The following is a 26050-nucleotide window of genomic DNA, read 5'->3' on the forward strand; positions in this document are numbered from 1 at the left end:
ACCGTCGACAGTAAAGGTATATTTCAGTTTCTCTTTTTGATCTATGTACGCCTCTGTAACAGTTGAAAAATACGGATCATCAACAGCGAAGTTCGATTTGAGTGTCTCTTTCTAATCTATGTCCACCTCTGTAACCGTTTAAAGTCGCGGATCGTGGACAGTGAATTCTCTGTCTGATCTATATCCGCTTCTGTAACCGTTGAAAGTTACGGATACTCGACAGTGAATTCTCTGTCCGATCTATGTCCGCCTCTGTAATCGTTGAAAGTTACGGACCCTCGACAGTGAATTCTCTGTCCGATCTATGTCCGCCTCTGTAACCGTTTAAAGTCGCGGATCATTGACAGTGAATTCTCTGTCTGATCTATGTCCGCCTCTATAACAGTTGAAAGTTACGGACCCTTGTCAGTCTCTGTCCGATCTATGTCAGCCTCTGTAACCGCTGAAAGTTACAGACCATCGACAGTGAATTCTCTGTCCGATCTATGTCCGCCTCTGTAACCGTGGAAAGTTACGGACCCTCGACAGTGAATTTACTGGCTGATCTATGTCCGCTTCTGTAACCGTTGAAAGTTAAGGACCCTCGGCAGTGATTTCTCTGTCCGATCTATGTCCGTCTCTGTAACCGTTGAAAGTTACGGACCCTCGACAGTAAAATCTCCGTCCGATCTATATCCGCCTTTGTAACCGTTTAAAGTTCCAAACTATCGACAGTGAAGGTCTCTTCCAGAAACACACATGACTGGTACGAGTTCGCATAGATGTGTCTTGATTCCAGCTCCAGTTTCAAATTCTGAATATAATTGTTGTAGCCCACACGAAACACCCTAAAATAATGATATTACACGAGTTATACAAACAATATTTTCCCAAGCAGTTTGATACCCTACAATATTCTAAAAGGTCCATCTTGTTGAGGACATGTCGGCCACAACTCTCGTTCATGTTATAAAAGTAGAACAAGTCAATGATAATCACAATGCATTTATTTATAATTTAAACTTGGTTTCATATCATATTTTTGAGAGAAGACTGTGACTGTGCTTTCTCAACGGCAAACAACTCTAAAGATTATCATGTACATGTTTTTCCTGTACATTCACAATGATAAATAACTCTAGAGATGTACATGTACCTACCGTACTTCTTAATCAAGTGAAAAACAACTCAGATGTTTTACATAAACAGGTATTTACTGGTCTTCCTTAGTGAATTACAACTTCAAAGTTTCACCTCGTTTTACCTCCTCAGTGACAAAAACTTCGAAAGGTTTCAATGGACATGTATTTACTGTACTTCCTCAGTTGTTGACAATCAATTATAATGGTGTACATGTTTAGACTACTTCCTAAGTGATACGCAACTCTAAAGCATTAAAATAACAGGCAATTACCGTACTTCCTCAGTGACAAACAACTCTTATGTTTTAAGATTAAATAAAACGATATGTCTTTACGGTGATATGTTTTGAATTTTCAGTTAATTTTGTTTTTCTTGTTCTATTGCATTTAACCGTATGCTATAACATAGATTTCCAATACTGTATTAAGTGATAACAATGATTTGAAATTACAAAAAAATCGACTGATTTTTTTTTTTATATTCATTATCTAAATAACATTGCATTAAGAGTTTTGGACGTTATGTCTTACTAAAGAACTACATAAAAAGCCCAATATGCGTCCATTTTAGCAAATGAAACATACTTCACAGACCATAGCTGAATACTATATAATATAATGCAAGGTCTTCAGATATACCATTTTTAACACGCATACTCAAACTTATAAACTAAGATGTACGAATACTGATCAGAAAGGTTTACTAGGTCAATAACAAAGTCTCAACAATTCTTGAATAAATCTGAAGAAGCAGTAATAAAATCAACACTACTTCTTCCATTATTAGCTTTGTACGATGTACATATATATTTTACTTTGGATATTGACACATCGAGTAAATAATTGACCTATGTAAAACACCACCACTGGGCCATCAAACCAAAATGATGCTTTCCATAATGGCTTCTTCTGACTACCTACCACGTTTAAAAAGCTATTTACAAGGAGGCTGACTATCATACCTGTTCTCTACCAAGAACAACTCTACATCATGTTTATAATCTGTACCGACCTGTCGTAGGCAGCCGTATCGTTAACATCGTACACAATCCTCTTTCGACCGCCCCCTTAATTACCCTACATACATGCTGACCCTTATAACGGCACCATTATACTTACGTTTCATCACGATTTTTATATTTCGACAGAGGAATGCCATTGAGCCCAACTATCCCGTCCTGCCGAATTGTAAACAACAGTCTTTTTCTGAACGCCTCCAGCAGCATACCACAAACCAGCTGACCTTCACTGTCGTTCTCAAAACATCCTTCAAACGTACGCCCTCTATACGATTTTCCCGAGGACGTATAATTTTTCTGCAAGGTTGTTAAGAGAGTTAAGATGTTAAAGTATAAATGAAGCAAAGGTTTTAACAAAATATAATGAATTATATTTAACAGTAAGTCGGGTATTTTGAACCAACTTGACCTGACAGTAAATTAAGCATATATTTAACTTGCACCGTACATATCAATTATATTTTCTAATTGTTGGTATCTGAGTGCTAATTAAAATCATTGGGATTGTTATATGTTAAATATTAAAACACGTATTTTAAAAACGATTACAGTTGTGGTTGTATTCTTACATTTCGACACTACAGCATTTTCATTTCATATTCATCAAAAAAAGCACTCTCACAAATGGTAAAATAGTTGACACGCAATATTGTACTAGTCATAGGACTTCTTAGTGTATGAAATACTGCTACGTCAGACTTATAGTTCCGACTTTGCGCATACGGACTTAAATATGTGTATTTCCGAGATTAAAGCTAGACATTTCATTATCACCATTGACAAAGCAAAGCAATTTTAAACAAAATAATTACCATGTAAGTGCCATTCTTGAATGTAAAAAGCAAATCGATATCACCATTGATCTTGATCTCTACTTTTCCAGTCGGTTGTGGCCCTTCAAGCAAAATAACTGATATATGAATACTTGCACTTTCTCCCATTTTTCTTTATCACTGTATGAAGTTTTATCATATTACGTATGGTAGTTTTAAAGCATTGCCTCCGACAAGAAAAGGTAACGGAGGTTAATAAATATGAATTGAGTTTTGGTTCTTGTGAAATAAACTTCATTTAATTGTGTTCCATCATTGGAAGAATTTGAAATAAGTTTTACCTAGTAGTTTTATTTTTAAATTTTGCCCCGGACAAGAAAAATACAATGGAACGACCGAGCAACCGACCGAACACAGGATGACTCCAATTTATCCCCTTTAAACAACAATTGCCGATAATATTATTACTGATAAAATACAACGATTTTTTGGTGTTGACCATTTTTGTTTAAATGAGCATCACAAATAAGTCAAAACAGCCCAGCATAACGATAAAATATATCACTTTTACTACATGTAAGAATTTGTATCATTATTCAAGTAAATGCAAAAACGTACAATTGACTTAAAACATAATAATTATTGACTACTTATTCAAGAATAAATATGTAACATGTTATTGATTATTATTATTATGTGTCAATTCATTGACATGTATGTAAATGTATACTATATACATGTGTAAAGAGAACTTACATTTAAAGTCCTGACCTTTCGCCTCGGGTATTATCTGTTCCTTTAAAGATACATACAAGAATTAACAAAAATATGCATTATTGGTATATAAAAGCCATTTCATAAAAAGAAAAAAAAGATAAACGTAATAATATTTATTTATACACAGCTTATTTATTTATATATGTATTTTTTATTTAATATATGTTGTTTTTTCTACATAGGAATGGATCAGTCTTACAAAAGCGCTGATATGTACCACACATCGGCGGTGTTTACGGAATAAAGTCCATTGTTAAGGGGTTTCCACATTGTAAAATTGGGCGGGGAAGGTCAAAAATTAAATCGTTTCAAAAGTTCATGATTTTTTTTTAGTTTTGAGGAACGATCTTTTCTTGGAGTTAAACATACTTTTTTTGGTGACATCTTTTGTGAAGTTAGGAGTTGAAAAAATAATAAAAAAACGTTATTTTAATCATGTCAGAGAGTGAGCGAGAAATTAATAAGAATGTTGCTTTAAACAGTATTTATTACATATACAAGGTATTTTAACAACAATAAAAATAATAAAGATTGGAAAACAAGTGACTCAAAACATATGTAAATTCCCTTCCTTATATAGTTATATAGTGCAATAAATTTAAATTATTCAAATCCAATCAAGATGCTTTAACTAAGATGCGTGATATATTTGTGAGTATACTGTTTTCATTTCTAACACATGTATATATATATATATAATGGGTTTATTATTTCATGCATTAAATACTGTCCCCGACACCGAACACTATCCGAACAGACCCGACATCGAATCTCCTTGAACCTGAGAGAAATATGTCCTTGTTTTGTTCAAAACAAAAGGATCGTCACCGAAAAGTAAATTATGAATTGTTGATGCCCAAGAAAAGACAATGAAACATCGCTTTCTCTGGGTGGAGTATAAAGGGCATATCACGAGGAAATTGGAAACATCTTCAATTGCGGTGCATATACATAGCGGAGAGATGTTCTGTGAATATCATATTTAAGCCAACTTCATCCCTGCATGTTACACAGTTTACAGGCACCGGAAAATCGGAGAATAGAGCCTTGAAGCACTCCCACAAGCACATCAGACCAAGATTAGGAAGAATTCGAGACAACGACTCTTTGTTTCCTACAGAAAAAAAAACAGTTGAGTAGATTCCCTCTGATGCGAAAAGAAGACAGTTTGTGATGCCAGACTCGATCGAAAGCCTAGATATATCACAAAAAAACACCCTCACCTACTTTTCCTCATCAAAAAATTGACAAATCTTTTATAAAGGAAAGTTGATTTACTGTAGATTCCCCTTTGATAAAGCCAGACTGATGCGGTGTTATGATATTGTTGCTGGCCACGTAATTGAAGAGCTTTTTGTGAATACAGCGTTCCATAAGCTTAACCATCACAAATGAGTCTAGGATTAATGCGATCTGGGCCAATAGCCTTTAAAGGATCCATACTACTTATAGCATCTTTCACATCCTGTTCAGAAACAATAAGGTCCTCAATAAAGCTTCCAGGCACAGTAATACTATCAGGAAATTGATTCTGTGAATCGTCAAGGTAGCATTATGAATAAGAAGTAATTTAACATAGATGCTTTTTCGACATTTGTTAAAGCTTCAATGTTGTTATCAGACAAGGTGGGAATGTGGTTTGATGTGTTTCATTTTTTTAATGTGTTTGGCAATCCATATGCTTATGTGAAAATCTACAGAAACAAGCACAGTAGCCAAAAGTTTTAACATAAACCCCGCCTAATGGCAAAAGGCAAACGCCGAAGACACAGAACACAAAAAACACGGAACAACAGCATAAAACAACACAAATAAAACATTGCATATGCACCATACAAAAAATAGGTACGTTTATTAAGGATTTTTAGGTACCACCTTGGAACGGTCAGTACAGTTTAAACTTATTGGGGGTTTATACCAGTTTACGTGCACAAACCTCATTCTTAGCCCAACAATCCTGAATAAAGAAAAACGTATAAGGTAAATCTTATTAAAGTATGCATTGACTGGAGGAAAACAATTCAGAGTACCTAATGCAAAATTTTTCAAAGATACGATGCAGTTATTATTTGAAACTATGAGAATCACACACACAGTCTGCCTTAGAAAATAAAAGGTTTAAGACTGTGTGATCATAGAGTTTCATAATAAAAAGTATCACTGCACTAAAACTCGGAACAAATAAAGAAAACATTATTGAAAATAAAAACGAAATATAATATCTGAACCTTTCTTCCAAATGAATCTGCAAAACTTTCGTAAAATCAAAGGACTGAAAGTTTGGTTATGCAAAGATACTATATTCAACCTTATATTCTGTTTCAGGAAAACATCTTCTAAATCTAGAAGGCAAGTACTCTTCAAGTATTGCATTTATATCCACTGTTTTATTAAAATCCAAGCAATTCATTGAGTCGATCTACCTGCTGAAAACATTTTAATTTTCCGATTTTTCTTTAAAACATCACCAGAAAAATCGGGATGAGCAGTACTATTAGCAATCAGCGATTCAAGACTAATATTGTGCTTTGATATAATATTATAATGCGCATTTACAAATTTTGAGAAAGTTCCTTAATTTATGAAACCCTGTTTTAGATGTGAGTCCGTCATATGTTTACTACGAGAGCTGAATTTTTTTACATATGTACATATTCTAGCGAATCGTATCAACTGTGCAATTAAAACACCATATGATGGTGAACTAGGAACATCTCCATCTAAAGAAGGGTAATTAATTATTTTAAAATTATAATCATCACGTTCATCATAAAGATTGTTTATCAATTTATCTTCCCTTACTTCGAGTTGCAGATCTAAACATGATGCTTTTTGATTGGATGTATTAGATTTAATAAGTTGCAATTGTAAAGGGTATATTGATTTAATATTATCGATTTAATATTATATGTAAATACCGGATTATCCAAATTAGAATATCATCAATATATCTAAAAGTGATAATGTATTTATCATCAAGGGCGAGATCTCCAGACTTAGATCGTTTCAACATATATTCACTTTCATAGCAGTATAAAAAGAGGCCAGCAAAATTGGCATCCGTTGGAATGCTAATATAAACATTTACCGAATTTTAGAAAATAATGATTAAGTGCAAAAATTTAAAACTTCAATAACATCTGTTCATGTCCAATAGATATATTTATCTGAGCGATCCTTGGTAATAAACGTTTTTTTTTAACATTAACTGGCATATAAGTAGTTTTCTCCCTCGTAAAAGTTCTTTCGATTAGAGGGACAAATTGTTTGTAACTAAATGTTGTGGAATAGATGTATAAAGCGTTGAAAAGTCATAGATATTGAGCACAGAGACCTCATATCGTCTTCTTTCAAATTCCTTAACTAAATATAAAAAAAAAAAATATATATTAATAAACCAAAAGAGATTAATTCAAGAATTTTCATAAACTTTGCTACAGTATCTTTTTCAAATGAAACTTAATAGCAGTTAATCAGAATGGTATTTAGTACACCTTTGTTAAAACGTTTGCTAAATTTAGATTATCAGCTTATTTTGTATTGTGTTCTGCGTTTGATTTTCGAATTATTTTGGCTACACCATTTTTTTTTTTTTTTTAAATTACCCAAGGGTTCATTGGTATTGGGGCGTTTCGAATGTTCGTGAAGTTTGGTATGTGTTCTAATAAGTTTTCTGATATCATAGTTCATCCATGGAATATAGTGTGGCCTTATTGTTGCTATTTTATTTGGGACAGTCTCTGAAGCACGCGATACAATGGTTTTAGCAATTTCATCGGCAACACAACAAAATAGCATTGTGTATAAAACTCCAGTCCTTCATCGCTACTTTGTCTCTGTAATCATCATAATTACCATAATCATATACAGTCGAAACTCGTTATGTCGACTTTGTCGGGACCTAGGGAAAAAAGTCGACATAACGAACATTCGACACATCCGAATTACAAAAAACAAATATCACCAAACCCAAAACATCTGAGTTCAATTTAAGTCCGATGTCCGACTTCTGCAATTAAACGATCTTATTGCATATTACCGTCGTGATAACAGCAAACGTATTATTGAAAAATAAAGTAAAAACATTTTTATTTATGTCAAATGTATTTAATTCAATTCAGTTTATTTGTTTAAAAGTTTGCTTTCTACATGTAATGTAGATAAATTTCTTTGTCATGTCACTTTTATTGTTGTCGATTTTTTCCATGATATCACAGGCGTCCTCGTGCGTTTCAATAAATGTCTCTTGTACAATAAATGTCTATTTAATAAAAAACATAAAAAAAAACAACTTAAATTATTCACACTTATTAAATAACATCCAATTATGACAGTTTTTATTTTTACACGCACGGTAGTTTAGCGACATGCCGCAAGTCATGAATATTTTCGCACCTAGCTCGATCTATAGTTCGACATAAGGAACAAGAGAAACGTGTGAAATTCGACCACAAGGACTGAAATAGGAGGTCGACATAGCGAAAAAATCAAGATAGAAAAATCGACACATGCAGATTTATTTTATATAGAATAAGAAGGAATAAAATTGGGACCGGAGAAAAAAGCCGACACAACCGGAAAGTCGAGATATCCGACTTTGACATAGCGAGTCTGGACTGTAACCAAACACGACTTTAATAACAGGTCATTTTAAGTTTGTCGAATTTTAAAATACAAACAACAGGACAATTTTGTCTTGTAGGACCAGGTTTAAATGGGTCAGCAACAAAACTTGTAATAATATTATTTGGTGTTTTTACAAATATAAAATCAGTAATTGATCATGACCTTTCGGTAAAGTTGGTTGGTGAGTCAATCAGTTGGTGAGCGTTATGTGACGTTATCAGCCAAGATATGTTGTTTATGAAAGACAATTGTACATCTATATTAAAGTCACCGGCTACTGCGATGTTTGCACAATTTTCGTTAAAAGCCTGGTCTATACTCTGCTCGAGCAGAAGCCAATAGTTATTGTTGACATCTGGTGGTCTGTAAACACCAACAAGTAATTTACGATTATTGACTTTGATCCAGGCCATTTATGTTCAAGTCATGTCGAACCAAAACAAGGATTCCTTGTCGAATGTATATGGCTTCACCGAAGAATGTTAAATCAACTGTGGAATAAAAAACAAAAGTTGACAATGAACTGAACGATTTCTTTCATTCAAAGTTTGATGAACTTAAAGGGGATTTCAAAGAGAATTCGGAGTGGAAAGTAGAAATTGTGAGGAATGTACGCTCTGATAGTTTTGTTCCTCTAAAGGATAAAGCTAACAAAAGGCAATATCAGTTCAATTCTGATATTTCTGATAGTTAAGATGCGGGCAAAAGAGCTATTGAGCTCAGGAATGCTTCAAACGCCATAAGATTTGTAGAAGAAGATCTGTCGAAGATTAAACACACGAATACAATTATTAGGTTCACGGATTCTTCATCTGCTGGTTTGGCTACTATACGCGAGTATGAACAGTCTGACGTCGCCAGCGGCAGCGACGATAACAAGAAAATCGGTTGTGCGGTTGACCCGGCCAGGGCTAAACTTGAGAAGGTTAAAAAGACTGCATACCATGCTGGTTAAGGTCAACCGGATTTTCATGTAAATAGTTAAAAGTGTTTCGGCTTGATTTTATACGTTCGTAATGTATGTGGATATGATTTTGTCTATGCGATTATTTTGAATGAATAAACGGATTGTCAAACATGGCAATTCTAAAAAGAAAAAGGTTTATAAACAATTTTGTTACTGCTCTCACCTTTTCCGACATATTTAGGACTTTCTTTACTTTTTTCAGTTCATCACCAGATTTCTTTCCTGTCTGAAAATGTGTAAGGCTTCGTAATTGTGTACCATCTGAAGTATGTATGAATGACGAGTTCTATGATACTACAAACATTCAATCTAAACCCTCCAAAATAAAAGACAATATTTAATCGTTTTCGATTTACCAAAAATAGCGAAATGACAAATTGTTTCAGTGTCATATATGAAATTTTCACTTCGAAAACCTTTTAAAATATATTTTGTGTAACTCGAAGAAAATGTGTTATGAATTGACAAATCACTATTTATTTTATATACATGATAACTTTTGTGAAATCTATTATCATCCTGAGTTATAATTTGTAACTTGTTAAAAATAAGCATGTTAATAAACTCGAGTATCGTAGAGATGAGAGTTTAAAAATGAATTGAGAATAGTTCAAATGTAAGATAACAACCACCTATACTCAAAGTCATATCCCTTTGTTTTCAAATACATTGTTATGTGTACCATTTCTCATACCTTTTCAGTTTTTTCTTTGACTTCTTTCGCGTGCAGAAACTCTTTATCTACCCCCTGGTTGGTCTGAAACAAAGCGAAAAATAGTGTCGTTGCATAGGATCGAGAAAGTGTCTGAGACATTGACATTAGGCCATGTAAAATTGAGGTATTAAGCACAGAAACCTCATGTCGTCTTCTTTCAAAATCATTAATTAAGAAAAATAAATATTATTGGACCAAATGAGATGAATTCACAAATTCTTATAAACTTCGCTGCAGTATCTTTTTCAAAAGAAACTCAATAGCAGTTAATCAGGATGGTAGTAGTTATACCTTTGTTGAAACGTTTGTTTGGAATTTAATTTATCTATTAATTTTGAATTGGTTGGTCTGAAACAAAGCGGAAAATAGTGTCGTTGCATAGGATCGAGAAAGTGTCTGAGACATTGACATTAGGCCATGTAAAATTGAGGTATTAAGCACAGAGACTTCATGTCGTCTTCTTTCAAAATCATTGATTAAGAAATAAAAATAAATATTATTGGACCAAATGAGATGAATTCACAAATCCTCATAAACTTCGCTGCAGTATCTTTTTCAAATGAAACTCAATAGCAGTTAATCAGGATGGTAGTAGTAATACCTTTGTTAAAACGTTTGTTTTGAATTTAATTTATCTATTAATTTTGAATTGTTGTCTGCTCTTGATGTACGGATATTACTCCAGGCTTCATTGGTATTGGAGCGTTTCGCATGTTTGTGTAGTTTGGTACGTGTTCTAATAAGCTTTCTGATATCATTTTTCATCCATGAAATATCGTGTGGCCTAATGGATGCTATTTTATTTGGAACAGTCTCTGAAGCACATGAAAAAATGGTTTGAGCAATTTCATCGGCAACTTAGTCATTGTGTATAAAACTCCAGTCCTTTATAGCCAGTTTGTCTCTGTAAACATCATAATAACCATTAACATATAAATAAACACACATTTTTAACCGGTTGTAGGTTTGTAAAATTTTAAAACACAAACAACAGGACAATGATATTTTGTAAGAAAAAGTATAAATGGGTCAGCAACAAAACTTGTTATAAATTTATTTGTGATTTTACAAATATAAGATCAATTATTGAGCATGACCTTTCGATAAAGTGGGTTGGTAAGTCAATCAGTTGGTGAGCGTTATATGATGTTTTAAGCCGAGATATTTTGTTTGAGACAGACAAATGTACATTGATATTAACGTCACTAGCTAATACCATGTTTGCACAGTTTTCGTTAAAATTCTGGTCTATACTCTGCTCGAGCAAAAGCCAATATATATTGTTAGTATCTGGTGGTCTGTAAAATCCACTAACATTGAATAATTCAAATGTAAGATAACAACCACCTATACTCAAAGTCATATCCCTTTGTTTTCAAATATATTCTTATGTGTACCATTTCTCATACCTTTTCGGTTTTTTCTTTGACTTCTTTCGCTTGCAGAAACTCTTTTTCTACTCCCTGGTTGGTCTGAAACAAAGCGAAAAATAGTGCCGTCTTCTTTCAAAATCATTGATTAAAAAAATAAATATTATTGGACCAAATGAGATGAATTAACAAATCCTCATAAACTTCGCTGCAGTATCTTTTGTAAATGAAACTCAATAGCAGTTAAACCGGATGGTAGTAGTAATACCTTTGTTAAAACGTTTGTTTTGAATTTAATTTATCTATTAATTTTGAATTGTTGTCTGCTCTTGATGTACGGATATTACTCCAGGCTTCATTGGTATTGGAGCGTTTCGCATGTTTGTGTAGTTTGGTACGTGTTCTAATAAGCTTTCTGATATCATTTTTCATCCATGAAATATCGTGTGGCCTAATGGATGCTATTTTATTTGGAACAGTCTCTGAATCACATGAAAAAATGGTTTGAGCAATTTCATCGGCAACTTAGTCATTGTGTATAAAACTCCAGTCCTTTATAGCCAGTTTGTCTCTGTAAACATCATAATAACCATTAACATATAAATAAACACACATTTTTAACCGGTTGTAGGTTTGTCAAATTTTAAAACACAAACAACAGGACAATGATATTTTGTAAGAAAAAGTATAAATGGGTCAGCAACAAAACTTGTTATAAATTTATTTGTGATTTTACAAATATAAGATCAATTATTGAGCATGACCTTTCGATAAAGTGGGTTGGTAAGTCAATCAGTTGGTGAGCGTTATATGATGTTTTAAGCCGAGATATTTTGTTTGAGACAGACAAATGTACATTGATATTAACGTCACTAGCTAATACCATGTTTGCACAGTTTTCGTTAAAATTCTGGTCTATACTCTGCTCGAGCAAAAGCCAATATATATTGTTAGTATCTGGTGGTCTGTAAAATCCACTAACATTGAATAATTCAAATGTAAGATAACAACCACCTACACTCAATGTCATATCCCTTTGTTTTCAAATATATTGTCATGTGTACCATTTCTCTTACCTTTTCGGTTTTTTCTTTGACTTCTTTCGCTTGCAGAAACTCTTTATCTACCCCCTGGTTGGTCTGAAACAAAGCGAAAAATAGTGCCGTCTTCTTTCAAAATCATTGATTAAAAAAATAAATATCATTGGACCAAATGAGATGAATTCACAAATCCTCATAAACTTCGCTGCAGTATCTTTTTCAAATGAAACTCAATAGCAGTTAATCCGGATGGTAGTAGTAATACCTTTGTTGAAACGTTTGTTTTGAATTTGATTTATATATTAATTTTGAATTGTTGTCTGCTCTTGATGTACGGAGATTACTCCAGGCTTCATTGGTATTGGAGCGTTTCGCATGTTTGTGTAGTTTGGTACGTGTTCTAATAAGCTTTCTGATATCATTTTTCATCCATGAAATATCGTGTGGCCTAATGGATGCTATTCTATTTGGAACAGTCTCTGAAGCACATGAAAAAATGGTTTGAGCAATTTCATCGGCAACTTAGTCATTGTGTATAAAACTCCAGTCCTTCATAGCCAGTTTGTCTCTGTAAACATCATAATAACCATTATCATATAACTAAACACACATTTTTAACAGGTTGTAGGTTTGTAAAATTTTAAAACACAAACAACAGGACAATGATATCTTGTAAGAAAAGGTATAAATGGGTCAGCAACAAAACTTGTTATAAATTTATTTGTGATTTTACAAATATAAGATCAATTATTGAGCATGACCTTTCCATAAAGTGGGTTGGTAAGTCAATCAGTTGGTGAGCGTTATATGATGTTATAAGCCGAGATATTTTGTTTGAGACAGACAAATGTACATTTATATTAACGTCACTAGCTAATACCATGTTTGCACAGTTTTCGTTAAAATTCTGGTCTATACTCTGCTCGAGCAAAAGCCAATATATATTGTTAGCATCTGGTGGTCTGTAAAATCCACTAACAAATAATTTTCTTGTTTTTACTTTGAGTTGAAGCCATAGAGATTCCACGCCATCTATGCTCAAGTCTTGTCGAATCAAAGCATATATTCCTTGTCGTATGTATATGGCTACATCAAGAAATGTTAAATCAACTATGGAATAAAAAAAAAATTCCAATGAACTAAACGATTTCTTTAATTCAAAATTTGATTAACTTAAAGGGGTTTTCAAAGAGAATTCGGAGTGAAAAGCAGAAAGTGTAAGGAAAAATGTACGCTCTGATAGATTTTTCATCTCTAAAGGGTACAGCTAACAAAAAGCAATATCAGTTCAATTCTGATACTTATGATAATTAAGATGCGAGCAAAAGAGCTATTGAGCTTAGGGATGCTTCAAACGCCATAACATTAATGAGGAAGATCAGTCAAAGATTAAACTCATGAATAAGATTATTAGGTTCGCGGATTTTTCATCTGTTGATTGGGCTACAATACGCGAGTATGAAAGTCTAAGTCGCAACCGACAGCGATGCTGACAAGAAAATCGGCTGTGCGGAGGACACGGCCAGGGCTAAACTTGAGAAGGAGAAAAATACTGCAAACCATGCTGGTTCTGGCCAACCCAATTTTCATGTTGATAGCTATAATGTTTCGACTTGATTTTATACGTTCGTAATGTATGAGGATATTGTTTTGTCTATGTGATTATTTTGAATGAATAAACGGATTGTCAAACTTGGCAATTCCAAAAATAAAAAAGGATTATGAATATTTTTGCTTGTGCTCTCACCTTATCTGACGTATCTAGACTTTTAACTTGTTTCAGTTCATCATCTAATTTGTTCCTTGTCTGAAAATGTGTAAGGCTTCGTAATTGTGTACCATTTAAAGTATGTGTGAATGACGAGTTCTATGATACTACAAACATTATATCTAAACCCTCCAAAATAATAGACAATATTGAATCGTTTTCGCTCTACCAAAATAGCGAAATGATAAATTGTTTCAGTGTCATATATTAATTTCTCACTTCGAAAACCTTTTAAAATATATTTTGTGTTACTCGATGAAAATGTGTTATGAATTGACAAATCACTATTTATTTTATATACATGATAACTTTTGTTAAATCTATTATCATCATGAGTTATAATTTGTAACTTGTTAAAAATAAGCATGTTAATAAACTTGAGTATCGTAGAGATGAGAGTTTAAAAATGAATTGAGAATACTTCAAATGTAAGATAACAACCACCTATACTCAAAGTCATATCACTTTGTTTTCAAATACATTGTTATGTATACCATTTCTCATACCTTTTCAGCTTTTTCTATGACTTCTTTCGCTTGCAGTAACTCTTTATCTACCCCCATGTTGGTCTGAAACAAAACGAAAATTAGTGTCGTTGCATAGGATCGAGAAAGTGTCTGAGACATTGACATTAGCCCATGTAAAATTGAGGTATTAAGCACATAGACCTCATATTGTTTTCTTTCAAAATCATTAACTAAATATAAAAACAATATTGATAGACCAAAAGAGATAAATCCCTTATTCTCATAAACTTCGCTACTTTTTTTCAAATGAAACTAAGTAGCAGACAATCAGGATTGTAGTAATAATGCCTTTGTTGAAACGTTTGTTGAATTTAATTTATCTACTAATTTTGTATTGTGTTCTGCTCTGGATTTTCGAATCATTTTGGTAACATTATTTCTTGTTTTGTTTTATTAATTACTCCAGGATTCGTTGGTAACCACTGAAGCACACGGTAAAATTGTTTTAGCAATTACATTGGCAACAGAGTAAAACAAATCATTGTGTTTAAACCTCAAGTCCTTTATCGCCACTTTGTCTCTGTAATCATCATAAGTACCATTATCATATAACCAAACACACATTAACTTGAGACGGCGAAAAAGACTGCATACCATGCTGGTTCTGATCAACCGGATTTTCATGTAAATAGCTATAGCTTTTCGGCTTGATTTTATACGTTCGTAATGTATGCGGATATTGTTTTGTCTATGTGATTTTTTGAATGAATAAACGGTTTGTCAAACTTGGCAATTTCAAAAATAAAAAGGTTTATGAATATTTTTGCTTCTGCTTTCACCTTTTCTGACGTATCTAGACTTTTTACTTGTTTCAGTTCATCATCTAATTTCTTCCTTGTCTGAAAATGTGTAAGGTTTCGTAATTGTATACCATTTAAAGTATGTGTGAATTACGAGTTCTATGAGTATACAAACATTAACTCTGAACGCTCCAAAAGAAAAGACAATATGTAATCGTTTTCGCTCTACCAAAAATAGCTAAATAGCAAATTGTTTCAGTGTCATGTATAAATTTCTCACTTCGAAAACCTTTTAAAATCTATTTTGTGTTACTCGATGAAAATGTGTTATGAATTGACAAATCACTATTTATTTTATATACATGATAACTTTTGTTAAATCTATTATCATCATGAGTTATAATTTGTAACTTGTTAAAAATAAGCATGTTAATAAACTTGAGTATCGTAGAGATGAGAGTTTAAAAATGAATTGAGAATACTTCAAATGTAAGATAACAACCACCTATACTCAAAGTCATATCTCTTTGTTCTCAAATAGATTTTAATGTATACCATTTCTCATACCTTTTCAGCTTTTTCTTCGACTTCTTTCGCTTGCAGTAACTCTTTTTCTAGCCCCTTGTTGGTCTGAAACAAGGTGGAAAACAGTGTCATTGCATAAGATCAAGATACATTGACATTATGATGTTTGCTAGTATGTTAGGAATGACTGCAATGACAGTTTGTGTTATAAAAGCTTTGCTTATTTTTGTTTATTCTACACATATTTACAACTTACAGTGAATAAAACAATTTACAGATATCTCGATCAATATATTTTTGATTTTGGTGGAATAACCTACAAATACTATAAAGACATATATCATAATCTTGCATTTATTTCATTCGATACACAAATATGATCGATAAATGTGATGCTGTGTATTTATCAAATGCTGCACATATGTCTTTACGATTATCTGTCTAATACGAATGAGTCTATTAAGGCATTGCCCAGCTTGTCAACCAACATGACTATCGTAACTTGTGCGACTGTTGAATACAGTCCAAATTGTCATAGATAAAGATAAACATGATTTCAAATTTAGGTAAATAAACATGTCTGTATACATTACAGATAACCGATTTTAGATATTAGTATTCCAAAAGTTTGGAAACAATCCGTTTTATTCCTTTATAACTTTGTGCCATATTTTGTCTTTGTGTTTAACATTGATCTTACCTTTTTATAACACATACAGCACTCATTCGCTTATTATAACTCTTTTTCGATCCGCTTTTTATGTGCAAGCGTAATCGCAAGTAATGAAATTTGAGTAAAAAGACCAACAGCTTTGATGTTTTGAAAAAATGATTACAAACATGATATTTGTTTTGGTAGAATGTAATTGTTTACCAGTTGTCTTGTAGGTCACATGAATAAACATTTGTCTCAAATGTCTCACCTTTTTTAATTATCTAGGTCACTTGTTTCATCTCGTAACTGTCTTTCAACTTTGCATAAGTAATGTCAATATTTTTCTAAATTATATCGGCATGAAAAACGTTGTCTTACTAATATACATGTCAATAAAACTTACAAATCGAAATAGGTTAGATTAAGTTAATTCCTCCCTTTTTGACTTATGATAGATTGAATAATAAAGTCATATTATATTTTAACTTATAAATGTTAACAAAAATGGTATTTGCTTTCTGTAGTATTGACTTTCCAAATTGGTTTAAAGGTTTTATAAATATAGTTTTTTTTCTAAATTGTCTCACCTTGTCTGTTTTTTCTAGGTCTTGTTTCACCTGTTTCATCTCGTCACGTAGTTCCATCTCCGTCTATATAATGTAATTCTATTGCTACATTAAATCTGCATAACGTTTTCTATACTAATGTATAGATGTAAAAAAAGACTTATACATAGGAGAAGCCACGTACAATAGTACACGTCATTTTTTGTGTGACTGCTCTCATTTAATCTGAAGAATCAAAGTCTTGCTTTACATGTTTTAGTCCCTCATATAGTGTCTTTCTGGTTTACAAATGTGTACGGAATGATAATGTTGTACCAAAAATAGTCTCTATGAATGACGAGTACTTTGATACTACAAACACATACATCAAGGCTATATTTGAGTTTACTCGTTCTACCCAAAACATCGAAAGAACAAATCGGTGTATTTAGTGTGACTCGGTCGGATATGATTTTAACTTAAATTAACTACACCAGTAAGTGTCTATAACTTTTGTTAACCAAATGAGATGATGGTTAAAATTAAAATTAATGTAATTGTTACACTTCCAATAAATGTTAACATGACATTTGTTTTTTTGTAGATTTATTAATCTTTTAACTATAATTATTATTCCCCTTGAGTGCATCAATAAACTTATTTTTAAATGTGTCACCTTTTCTGAATGATCTAAGTCTTGTTTCACTTGTTTCATCTGGTCGCATAATGCCTTCTTTTCCTAAAAATGAAATTGTTTGCTACATTTCATCTGCGTGAGTAAGTTTTTTTTCCACAATTCATGTCAATCGAATTCAGACATCGGAATAGCCAGGCTGGAGTCTATTTTATCTTCAGCATCATACGGGAAATAACGAAACATAAAGGTTTTAGTGTGGAATAAAAAACATTTTGTAACCTGGCCATTCAATATTATTTGGATATCATCTAAAAGGTGTTTTGTGTAGAGCATAAATATCTGCAAATTAGACGGAATATAATAATTGGTATCCTTTTATTGAATATCGGCGAATTTTCAATTATCAATTTATACACATTTTATTCGCAATTGCATGGTCCAAAAAAACTTATTTCATAGTTTTATAAAAGATCAATAAGCATTTGAATTGATCGTTTGACTCACAAAACAAATTTCTTCCATATGTTACAATTATATATTTATAGTAATCAAAGATTACACTTTTTTTCATTTCTCAGTGTGCATCAGAATTGATAACATGCATGTAAAGAAATTTGTTTTATAAATCAAACGATAAATTCAAACGATATATATCAACCCGTACTGTAATTATACTATAATTTAATTACTTTATCACACGTACCGTGGTTCCACTCTATACAAAAGCTTTACTCAAAGACCAACAAAAGTCATGGCGCTTTTATTCTCGCCCAGTAACCACAGTTTGGCGGAACGGTAATGCCATAAAAAAGGATGGCAATTCAACAATTTGATGTGAGTCATGTGGCCGCCACAAAAAGGACGTTTAAAGAAATTAATGACAGCCATCTTGAAAGAGTACGTTACTGATGCAAAAACAGTTTTGAGTTTTAGAATATATTCATAAACGTTTTCAAATGTCACCTGATACGTGATTGTGCTTGACCTTAAGACAGTGGAAAGAGTTCGGAATAACAAAATGGCTGACATTTTGCCAGTACAGAAAACTTACGATGAATAAATGCAAAACAAAGGATAAAGCGTGGCACTAGCGGTAAATATATCGAAGGAATTTTGAAGTCATCGTCTAAGACCTTAAAGCAAGTAAACGATTAATGATGTATGCTTGTCATTATCGGGTTGGGAAGACGGTGGAGGAAAGTCTCTGTATTGCACTTTTGACGAATGCAAACCTTAAGTCAATTTGTTACATGTTTCCCCCTCCGAATCTCTATATACTCTATACTGAATAGTGTAAATATAGAACCGACTCACTTTCAACATAAGGTGTCCATATTTATATTTTTTAGGTAAATACTGTACCAAATAATTGTATAATGTTTTCAACCTTACAGGTTAGTATGATTGATTAACACTAACAACACTGTCCGTTTGTGACGAAGCACATCAATAAATGCGATAAAATTCATCAACAATTTAATCTCACCTTTTCTGACGAATTTAGGTCTTGCTTTACTTGTTTCAGTTCATCACCTAGCTTCTTCCTTGTCTGAAAATGTGTAAGGCTTTGTTATTTTGTACCATATATAGTCTGCATGAATTGCGAGTACTATGATCTTTCAAACATTACTAAAAAGGTTGAGATAATTTTTATATCTTTCTCGTTTTACGAAATATGGCTAAATGACAAATTGTTTCAGTGTTATATATGAGTTTCTGATTTCGAAAACCTTTTAAAATATACTAATTGTTACACGATGAAAGTGTATTATGAATTAACAAATCACTATTTAATTTATGAAAATGATTACGTTTGTAAATTGTATTATTATAATTGTATTAATTTGTTACTTAACATAACTGAACACATAATTTAACATAGACCCGATGAGAATAAATTGATAGAAATGGGTTGAAAATATTTCAAATGTTAGATAACCATCATCTATATATTCAAATTCATAGACATTTGTTTTCATATTACATAGTAAATTTTACTAGTTCTTCTACCTTCTCAGTTTTTTCTATGACATCTTTCGCTTGCTGTAACTCTTTTTCTAATCCAGTGTTGACCTGAAACGAAGGAGAAAATAGTGCACAAAATAATTACATAGGACCAACAACGGCTCCGAAACAGAACTGACATTACGCCATATAAACTTGATTATATTTTTGATAAACAGCGTAAAAGGGTGGGAATGTTTTCAGACAGAAACATGTGCGATCATAAACGATCTTTTAATCTGGCAAAGGGATTTAATTTTGGTTTAGTTTAAACGGTTAAATAGCAAATATCATATCATATACAATGATGAGTGGTAACGATACAAGCTCCGTCAACTATATAATATTACGCTCTTTTCATGGTGTCATCGGTGAATTCTGCTTGCAAGGGGAACGATTTTATGGTTAGTTTTTTTGCAGTGACACTCTCTTTGCAAACTTTGAGATGGCAACAACTTTCGTTTAAACCACCACGTCCTATTATGTTGATATGCTATTTACACTTTGATATCAAAACCTTAATGCTTTTGGCTCCTGATATGTTCCCAACATTTAGAATATCTTATTTAATGAGCATTGTCAGTCAATGATATTTGTATTTGAAACTATGCTCTCTGTTAAAGTGTCATTTTCCTTTTGTTTACTATTATGATACTTTTAAAAGCTTATCTTATATTTGTTTATTCTACATATATCTACACATACCTGTGGATGTTAAAATATACAGATATCTCGATCAATATGTATCCACAAACATTTCTAAGACACATACCATGATATTTTATTTATTACATTTTTATGTAAAAAATGATTGATAAATATGATGCTGCGAATTAACTAAAGGCTGCAACTATGTATTTTCGATTATCTGTCTTATGCGAATGAATCTATCAACACATTGCCAAGCCTGGCAACATACATGACTTTCGTAGCCTGTGCATCTATTGAATACAGTCCAAATTGTCTTCGAAATATTAAAGATAAACTTGATTCCTCATTTAGGTAAATAAACATTATTGTTTACTTTACAAATAACCGATATTAAATATTAATTTTCCAAAAGTTAACTTTAACGTTATCTTACCTTTTTATAACACATACAACACTGTTTCTCTTGACGTAACTCTTTTTCGATCTGCTTTCTTATCTGAAACCCATATTAACCACTAACTTGGAATAAACTATTACTAACACGACATTTGCTTTTGGTATGCTGTAAGTGTCTACCAGTTGGTTATTAGATTTCATTAATAAACAAATGTATCAAATTCATCTCGTTTCATCTCGTCACTTAGTTCCATCGTTCTCAATACAATGTAATTAAATTGCTACATTATATCTGCATGAGTAAAGTTTTCTATATAAATGTATACACATCGGAATAGCCTGGATTAAGTTTACACCCATTCACCTTCAAATGTTCAATTACATGACCAACAAATGAACATATAATTGCATAAAGATACATGTTGAATACAGTAAATATTTACAGTCAGTCATAGTTAATATTAACGCGATGTTGTTACATTTACTTTTCCCATCAGAGATTACAATTTAATCACTTCACGTGCGATAACATTAAAACAATGAAATAGATTCTGTTCCATAATTGCAGTCTTTTTAAGCAAACTGATTTTTATATCAAATCGTATGGGGTTACAACTCATTAACATTAACGATCATGATATTACAAATTTACAATGGTCACGTTAAAAAAAAGACTGTACTCCAATTACGATGCCGGAAAGGGATTGTGTACATCGAATGTTAAACAGGTATAATTCAACGCAGGAGGTGTTAAAGCTTTAAAGGTTTGCCAGTCTCAATTTCGTTGTGGCAAGACCGTGCAGTTAAAAGAAAATTTTAAAAAATCGGAAGTAAGACATTTATCTCATCATTGAAACAGGTGTAGAGCCAAATGGATTACTTAAGACCCTATAACACTGTCAAAAATGTCCGTAAACAGAGATTAAAGAAGAAACGTGTGACCGCATCATTAGAGGTTGGCCAAGCTCTGTGTGCGTTAACTTGGTTCGGCAACAATAAATCACCCGAGACCTCTATTTTAACAACCGAGACATCTATACTCTGAAGAAAATCATATCTGATCGAGTTGGAAGATAACCTTACATTTTGTCAAAGCAATGATTACTGTTAATGGTTCACTCCACCCCAATTTTTCGGGTGACTGCTCTCTTTTTTTCTGAAGAATCTAGGTCTTGCTTTACATATTTACGTTCATTATACAATGTCTTTCTCGTCTAAAAATGTGAACGGAATGATTATTCTGAACCAGATATAGTCTGAATGAATGACGAGTACTCTGATACTACAAACAAACACATAGAGACCCATAATAGTTAAGATTAAACTTGATCTTACTCGTTCTACCACACATATCGAAACAACAAATCGGTTTATTTAGTGTTACTTCGGTTATGATTTATTTGAAATAAAATGAAATATTCACTATTAATTGTCTATTATTTTTGTTAACCATATGCTATGATGATTATAATGAAAATTAATGTAATTGTAACACTTCCAATACATGTTTACAAACATGACATTTGCTATTTTGTAGATGTATAAGTGTTTACTATAAGTATTCCTCATTAGGTTGGTTCAGTACATGATTACATTTTTTTCTAAATGTCTTACCTTTTCTGATTTATCTAAATCTTGTTTTATCTGTTTCATCTGGTCACATAGATCATTCTTTGGCTAAAAATATAATCGTTTGTTACATTTGATCTGCATGAGTAACGTTTTCTCTACTATTCTTAACTGTTAGTAAAATGCAGACATAAGAATAGCCAGGCTTGGGTCTATTTCTTCTTCGTATTATAACGAGAAATAACGATTCATTACGGTTTGAAATATACAGTACAGAGCATTTGGTTAGTTGGCCATACACTATTATATGGGTATTATCTAAACAGTGTTATGTGTAGAAAGAATTTTTGCAAATTTATTGCATATCGACGAATTTGCCATTAACAATGTATACCCATCTTTAGTAAAATAGCATTGTCAAATAGTAAAAACTACATGACCAACAATACACGTAGTAGTATTCTATAAACGACCAGAAGCCTTTTTCAATTAATCATTCGACTCATAACATACATTTTTCCATTTGAAACAAATATACATTTTTTGCCATCAAAAAAACATTTCTTTCATTTGTCAGTGTACATCTCAATTAATACAACTATACAACATATAATGCAAATGCGGTGGTGTAAGCGACTTTTAGAGTTTGCCCGCGCCTTCAAGCTGCACTGTAGCTGGAATCCTATGCACCAAACGTGCAGTTTTTAGGGTAATTTAGAAACAAAAAGAACGATTTTGACCTCATCATTGAATGAGGTATTCGGCCAAAAATAATACTTTATACCATGACACTGATTGTGTTACAACGCTGAATGAGATCTGAATGTTTCAGAACCGAGAAAGAAAATGTAAACCTCGGACAAATACGACCTGACTGGGCTCTATGTCTGTCAACTTCGTTCGGTTACAATGCATCACCCCGAGATTCGACAAGTTATCTTAAACTGCGATGATTATCAGATTTGACCGAGTAATAAATTTACACCACTTGTGTTATTGCAATAGTTACTGTAAATAGTTCACTACCTGTGCTAGCCATGTAGATACATGTATGTAATCGGCTTACTCTAGTTTCGTGCTTGTACAATGTTCTTGACACAAATATAAATGTGGACACCTACTATAACAAATGTTCTCAAGTTACCACTTCGTGCGAGCTTTGCTAACAAGTTCAGATTGGTTCTTAGGTGACTGACTCAACTATGATGTTAACTTGCCAATTATGTATTTAGTACAAATTCCATCTCCGTACTGAAAACATCATGTATGTCCTACAGTTTTATTTGGCAAAAACACTCAAACTGATTACAATTGGCCATTCCGTGATACTAAGCATTTAAATAATAATATGTAATGAGGGTCACAAAAAAGTAAGTTTTTCGCTGGTGCGAACGTGCCGTAAATATTATAATTTTGCTATGTTTTGTCATGCAGTATAAAGCGATTTTAATAGTGTATTGGTATGGCAATCTTAAAGAGATAACACACACAAATCAACCTACTGGCTCAATATTGTTATCTTCAATGCATGTTCTGTAAATGTTATATATAAATTTGATCAAAATTGAACGTTTGTTAAAGTACGAATACATGTATAATTTATACAAGTTCAATAAAGTTACTTGCATACTGAGTATCAAGCCGTACTATAATGTAACTACAGTTATTATTTCAGTTAAAACTCAGTGTTATTACTTTTTCAAAAGTACCATGGTACCTCTCTTCACAAAAGCGTTACTCAGAATGATTGCCAACGAAATGTTGAGCGATATTCGCTTCAAAAATGAAATTGGCAACTTGTTTACAGTTGTTTGCTTGATTTATACTCTCGCACAATATATAGAGGATATTTGTTTATTTCAGTGTAAGATCGTATTTTATTTCACGAGTGTCATAGAAAAACATATTTTCACGAGTGGCGAAGCCACGAGTGAAAATGTAGTTTTTTTATGATCACGAGTGAAATTAAATACGATCTTACACTGAAATAAACAAATTTTCTGTTTCTTTTATGCATATTTTCGGAGTTTTATTTGTTTTTTATTTATTTATGAATTACCCCCTTTTTTGAAAAGGGTGGGCTTTACGCCGCTACCCGTCGGGCGCCCCTCATGCATAATTATAGCTGTCAACTTTTCTACTTTCGGTTTGCTGAGAAATAGTTCTCTGCTATTCATTCTTATAGCTTAATATTCGCTCGTTTTTTATTGCAAAGCTTTATGAAAAGTAAACATGAAGTATTATTAGTGCACTAATGTTCCAAAAAAAATGAAAACACTTTTTATTTTAACCAAATTACTACGCCGCTATTTACAGAATGAAAATTTGGAAGGTCAAATGTGTTAGCAAAACAAATGTGGATACTCATTGGATTTTAACCATTCTTCTTAATTTAAGACTGGATATACGCGTGTTTTTAAAGGAAGTTAATATTCAGTCATCTTACTGTCAGAGACCAGTCTGTTTCCCTTTAAAATGTTTGTTTTCCGGAAGAGTAGATGTGGGTGGGGTAAAAAATATCGGATCTATCTGTAAATTGTTGTGTGAATTCTCCAGGAAGCTCATTTTACGTACTACAACGGTTAACAGTTCAAAATACATTTGAACGATGATATAAAATTTTATCTATGTTCGAACAGTTGTTTTTGTCTGTAATTTGTTTGGAATGAAAGCAAATGTTCGAACATTCGGCTTCAAAGATCAGTAAAATGTTTGATAAACGGGATAACCGGTAATAAACGGTAAGTTGTTAATTTCCAATTATATATTTATTTAAATTTATAAAATATTTCTTTATTTTTTTAAACATTTTTTGACATAATTTACTGAAGTCCAGTGTCTTGTTTTGACCAAGGCAAGTACATGTAACAACAAAGGATTTTAAAAGAAGTTCTGAAAATTGATATTTTCACTCCTTATTTTGCAGTGAAAATATCAAATTGATATTTTCACTGTTGTTATTTCACTGTTAAAACCCCATATTTCATCGTAAAGCATGAAAGAAATAGAGGATATTTGTTTTTTTCAGTGTAAGATCGTATTTTATTTCATGAGTGTCATAGAAAAACATATTTTTACGAGTGGCGCAGCCACGAGTGAAAATGTAGTTTTTTTATTATCACGAGTGAAATTAAATACGATCTTACACTGAAATAAACAAATTTTCTGTTTCTTTTATGCTTATTTTCGGAGTTTTATTTGTTTTCTTTTTAAATTTATTTATGAATTACCCCTTTTTTTGAAAAGGGTGGCCTTTACGCCGCTACCTGTGGGGCACCCCTCATGCATAATTATAGCTGTCAACATTTTTACTTTCGGTTTGCTGAGAAATAGTTCTCTGCTATTCATTCTTATAGCTTAATATTCGATCGTTTTGTATTGCAATGCTTTATGAACAGTAAACAATGAAGTATTAATAGTGCACATATGTTCCAAAAATAATGAAAACACTTTTTATTTTAAGATGGGCATGAATACATAACCAAATTACTACGCCGCTATTAAAAGAATGAAAATTTGGAAGGTCAAATGTGTTAGCAAAACAAATGTGGATACTCATTGGATTTTAACCATTCTTCTTAGTTTAAGACTGCATGTACGCGTGTTTTTATAGTAAGTTAATATT

At 32.3% G+C, this 26050-nt stretch overlaps 1 protein-coding gene across 1 annotated transcript in view; it reads right to left on the minus strand.

Annotated features, from left to right (window-relative positions):
- Positions 1 to 691: 691 nt before the first annotated feature.
- Positions 692 to 26050, minus strand: part of LOC128241310 (centrosomal protein of 128 kDa-like) — a 38408-nt gene continuing 13049 nt past the window's right edge. Inside the window, exons 11-26 of the mRNA XM_052958244.1 lie at positions 22471 to 22533; positions 19816 to 19878; positions 19292 to 19354; positions 17211 to 17273; positions 16011 to 16073; positions 15483 to 15542; positions 14683 to 14745; positions 14156 to 14215; positions 12445 to 12507; positions 11408 to 11470; positions 9978 to 10040; positions 9447 to 9509; positions 3670 to 3709; positions 2953 to 3035; positions 2241 to 2437; positions 692 to 827 (exon numbers count right to left, since the gene is read on the minus strand). Of these exons, the coding sequence (XP_052814204.1) occupies positions 692 to 827; positions 2241 to 2437; positions 2953 to 3035; positions 3670 to 3709; positions 9447 to 9509; positions 9978 to 10040; positions 11408 to 11470; positions 12445 to 12507; positions 14156 to 14215; positions 14683 to 14745; positions 15483 to 15542; positions 16011 to 16073; positions 17211 to 17273; positions 19292 to 19354; positions 19816 to 19878; positions 22471 to 22533 (1206 nt within the window). The remainder of the gene's footprint in view (positions 828 to 2240; positions 2438 to 2952; positions 3036 to 3669; positions 3710 to 9446; positions 9510 to 9977; positions 10041 to 11407; positions 11471 to 12444; positions 12508 to 14155; positions 14216 to 14682; positions 14746 to 15482; positions 15543 to 16010; positions 16074 to 17210; positions 17274 to 19291; positions 19355 to 19815; positions 19879 to 22470; positions 22534 to 26050) is intronic.

The sequence above is a fragment of the Mya arenaria genome, chromosome 7 (assembly GCF_026914265.1).
Source record: "Mya arenaria isolate MELC-2E11 chromosome 7, ASM2691426v1".
NCBI lineage: Eukaryota > Metazoa > Mollusca > Bivalvia > Myida > Myidae > Mya > Mya arenaria.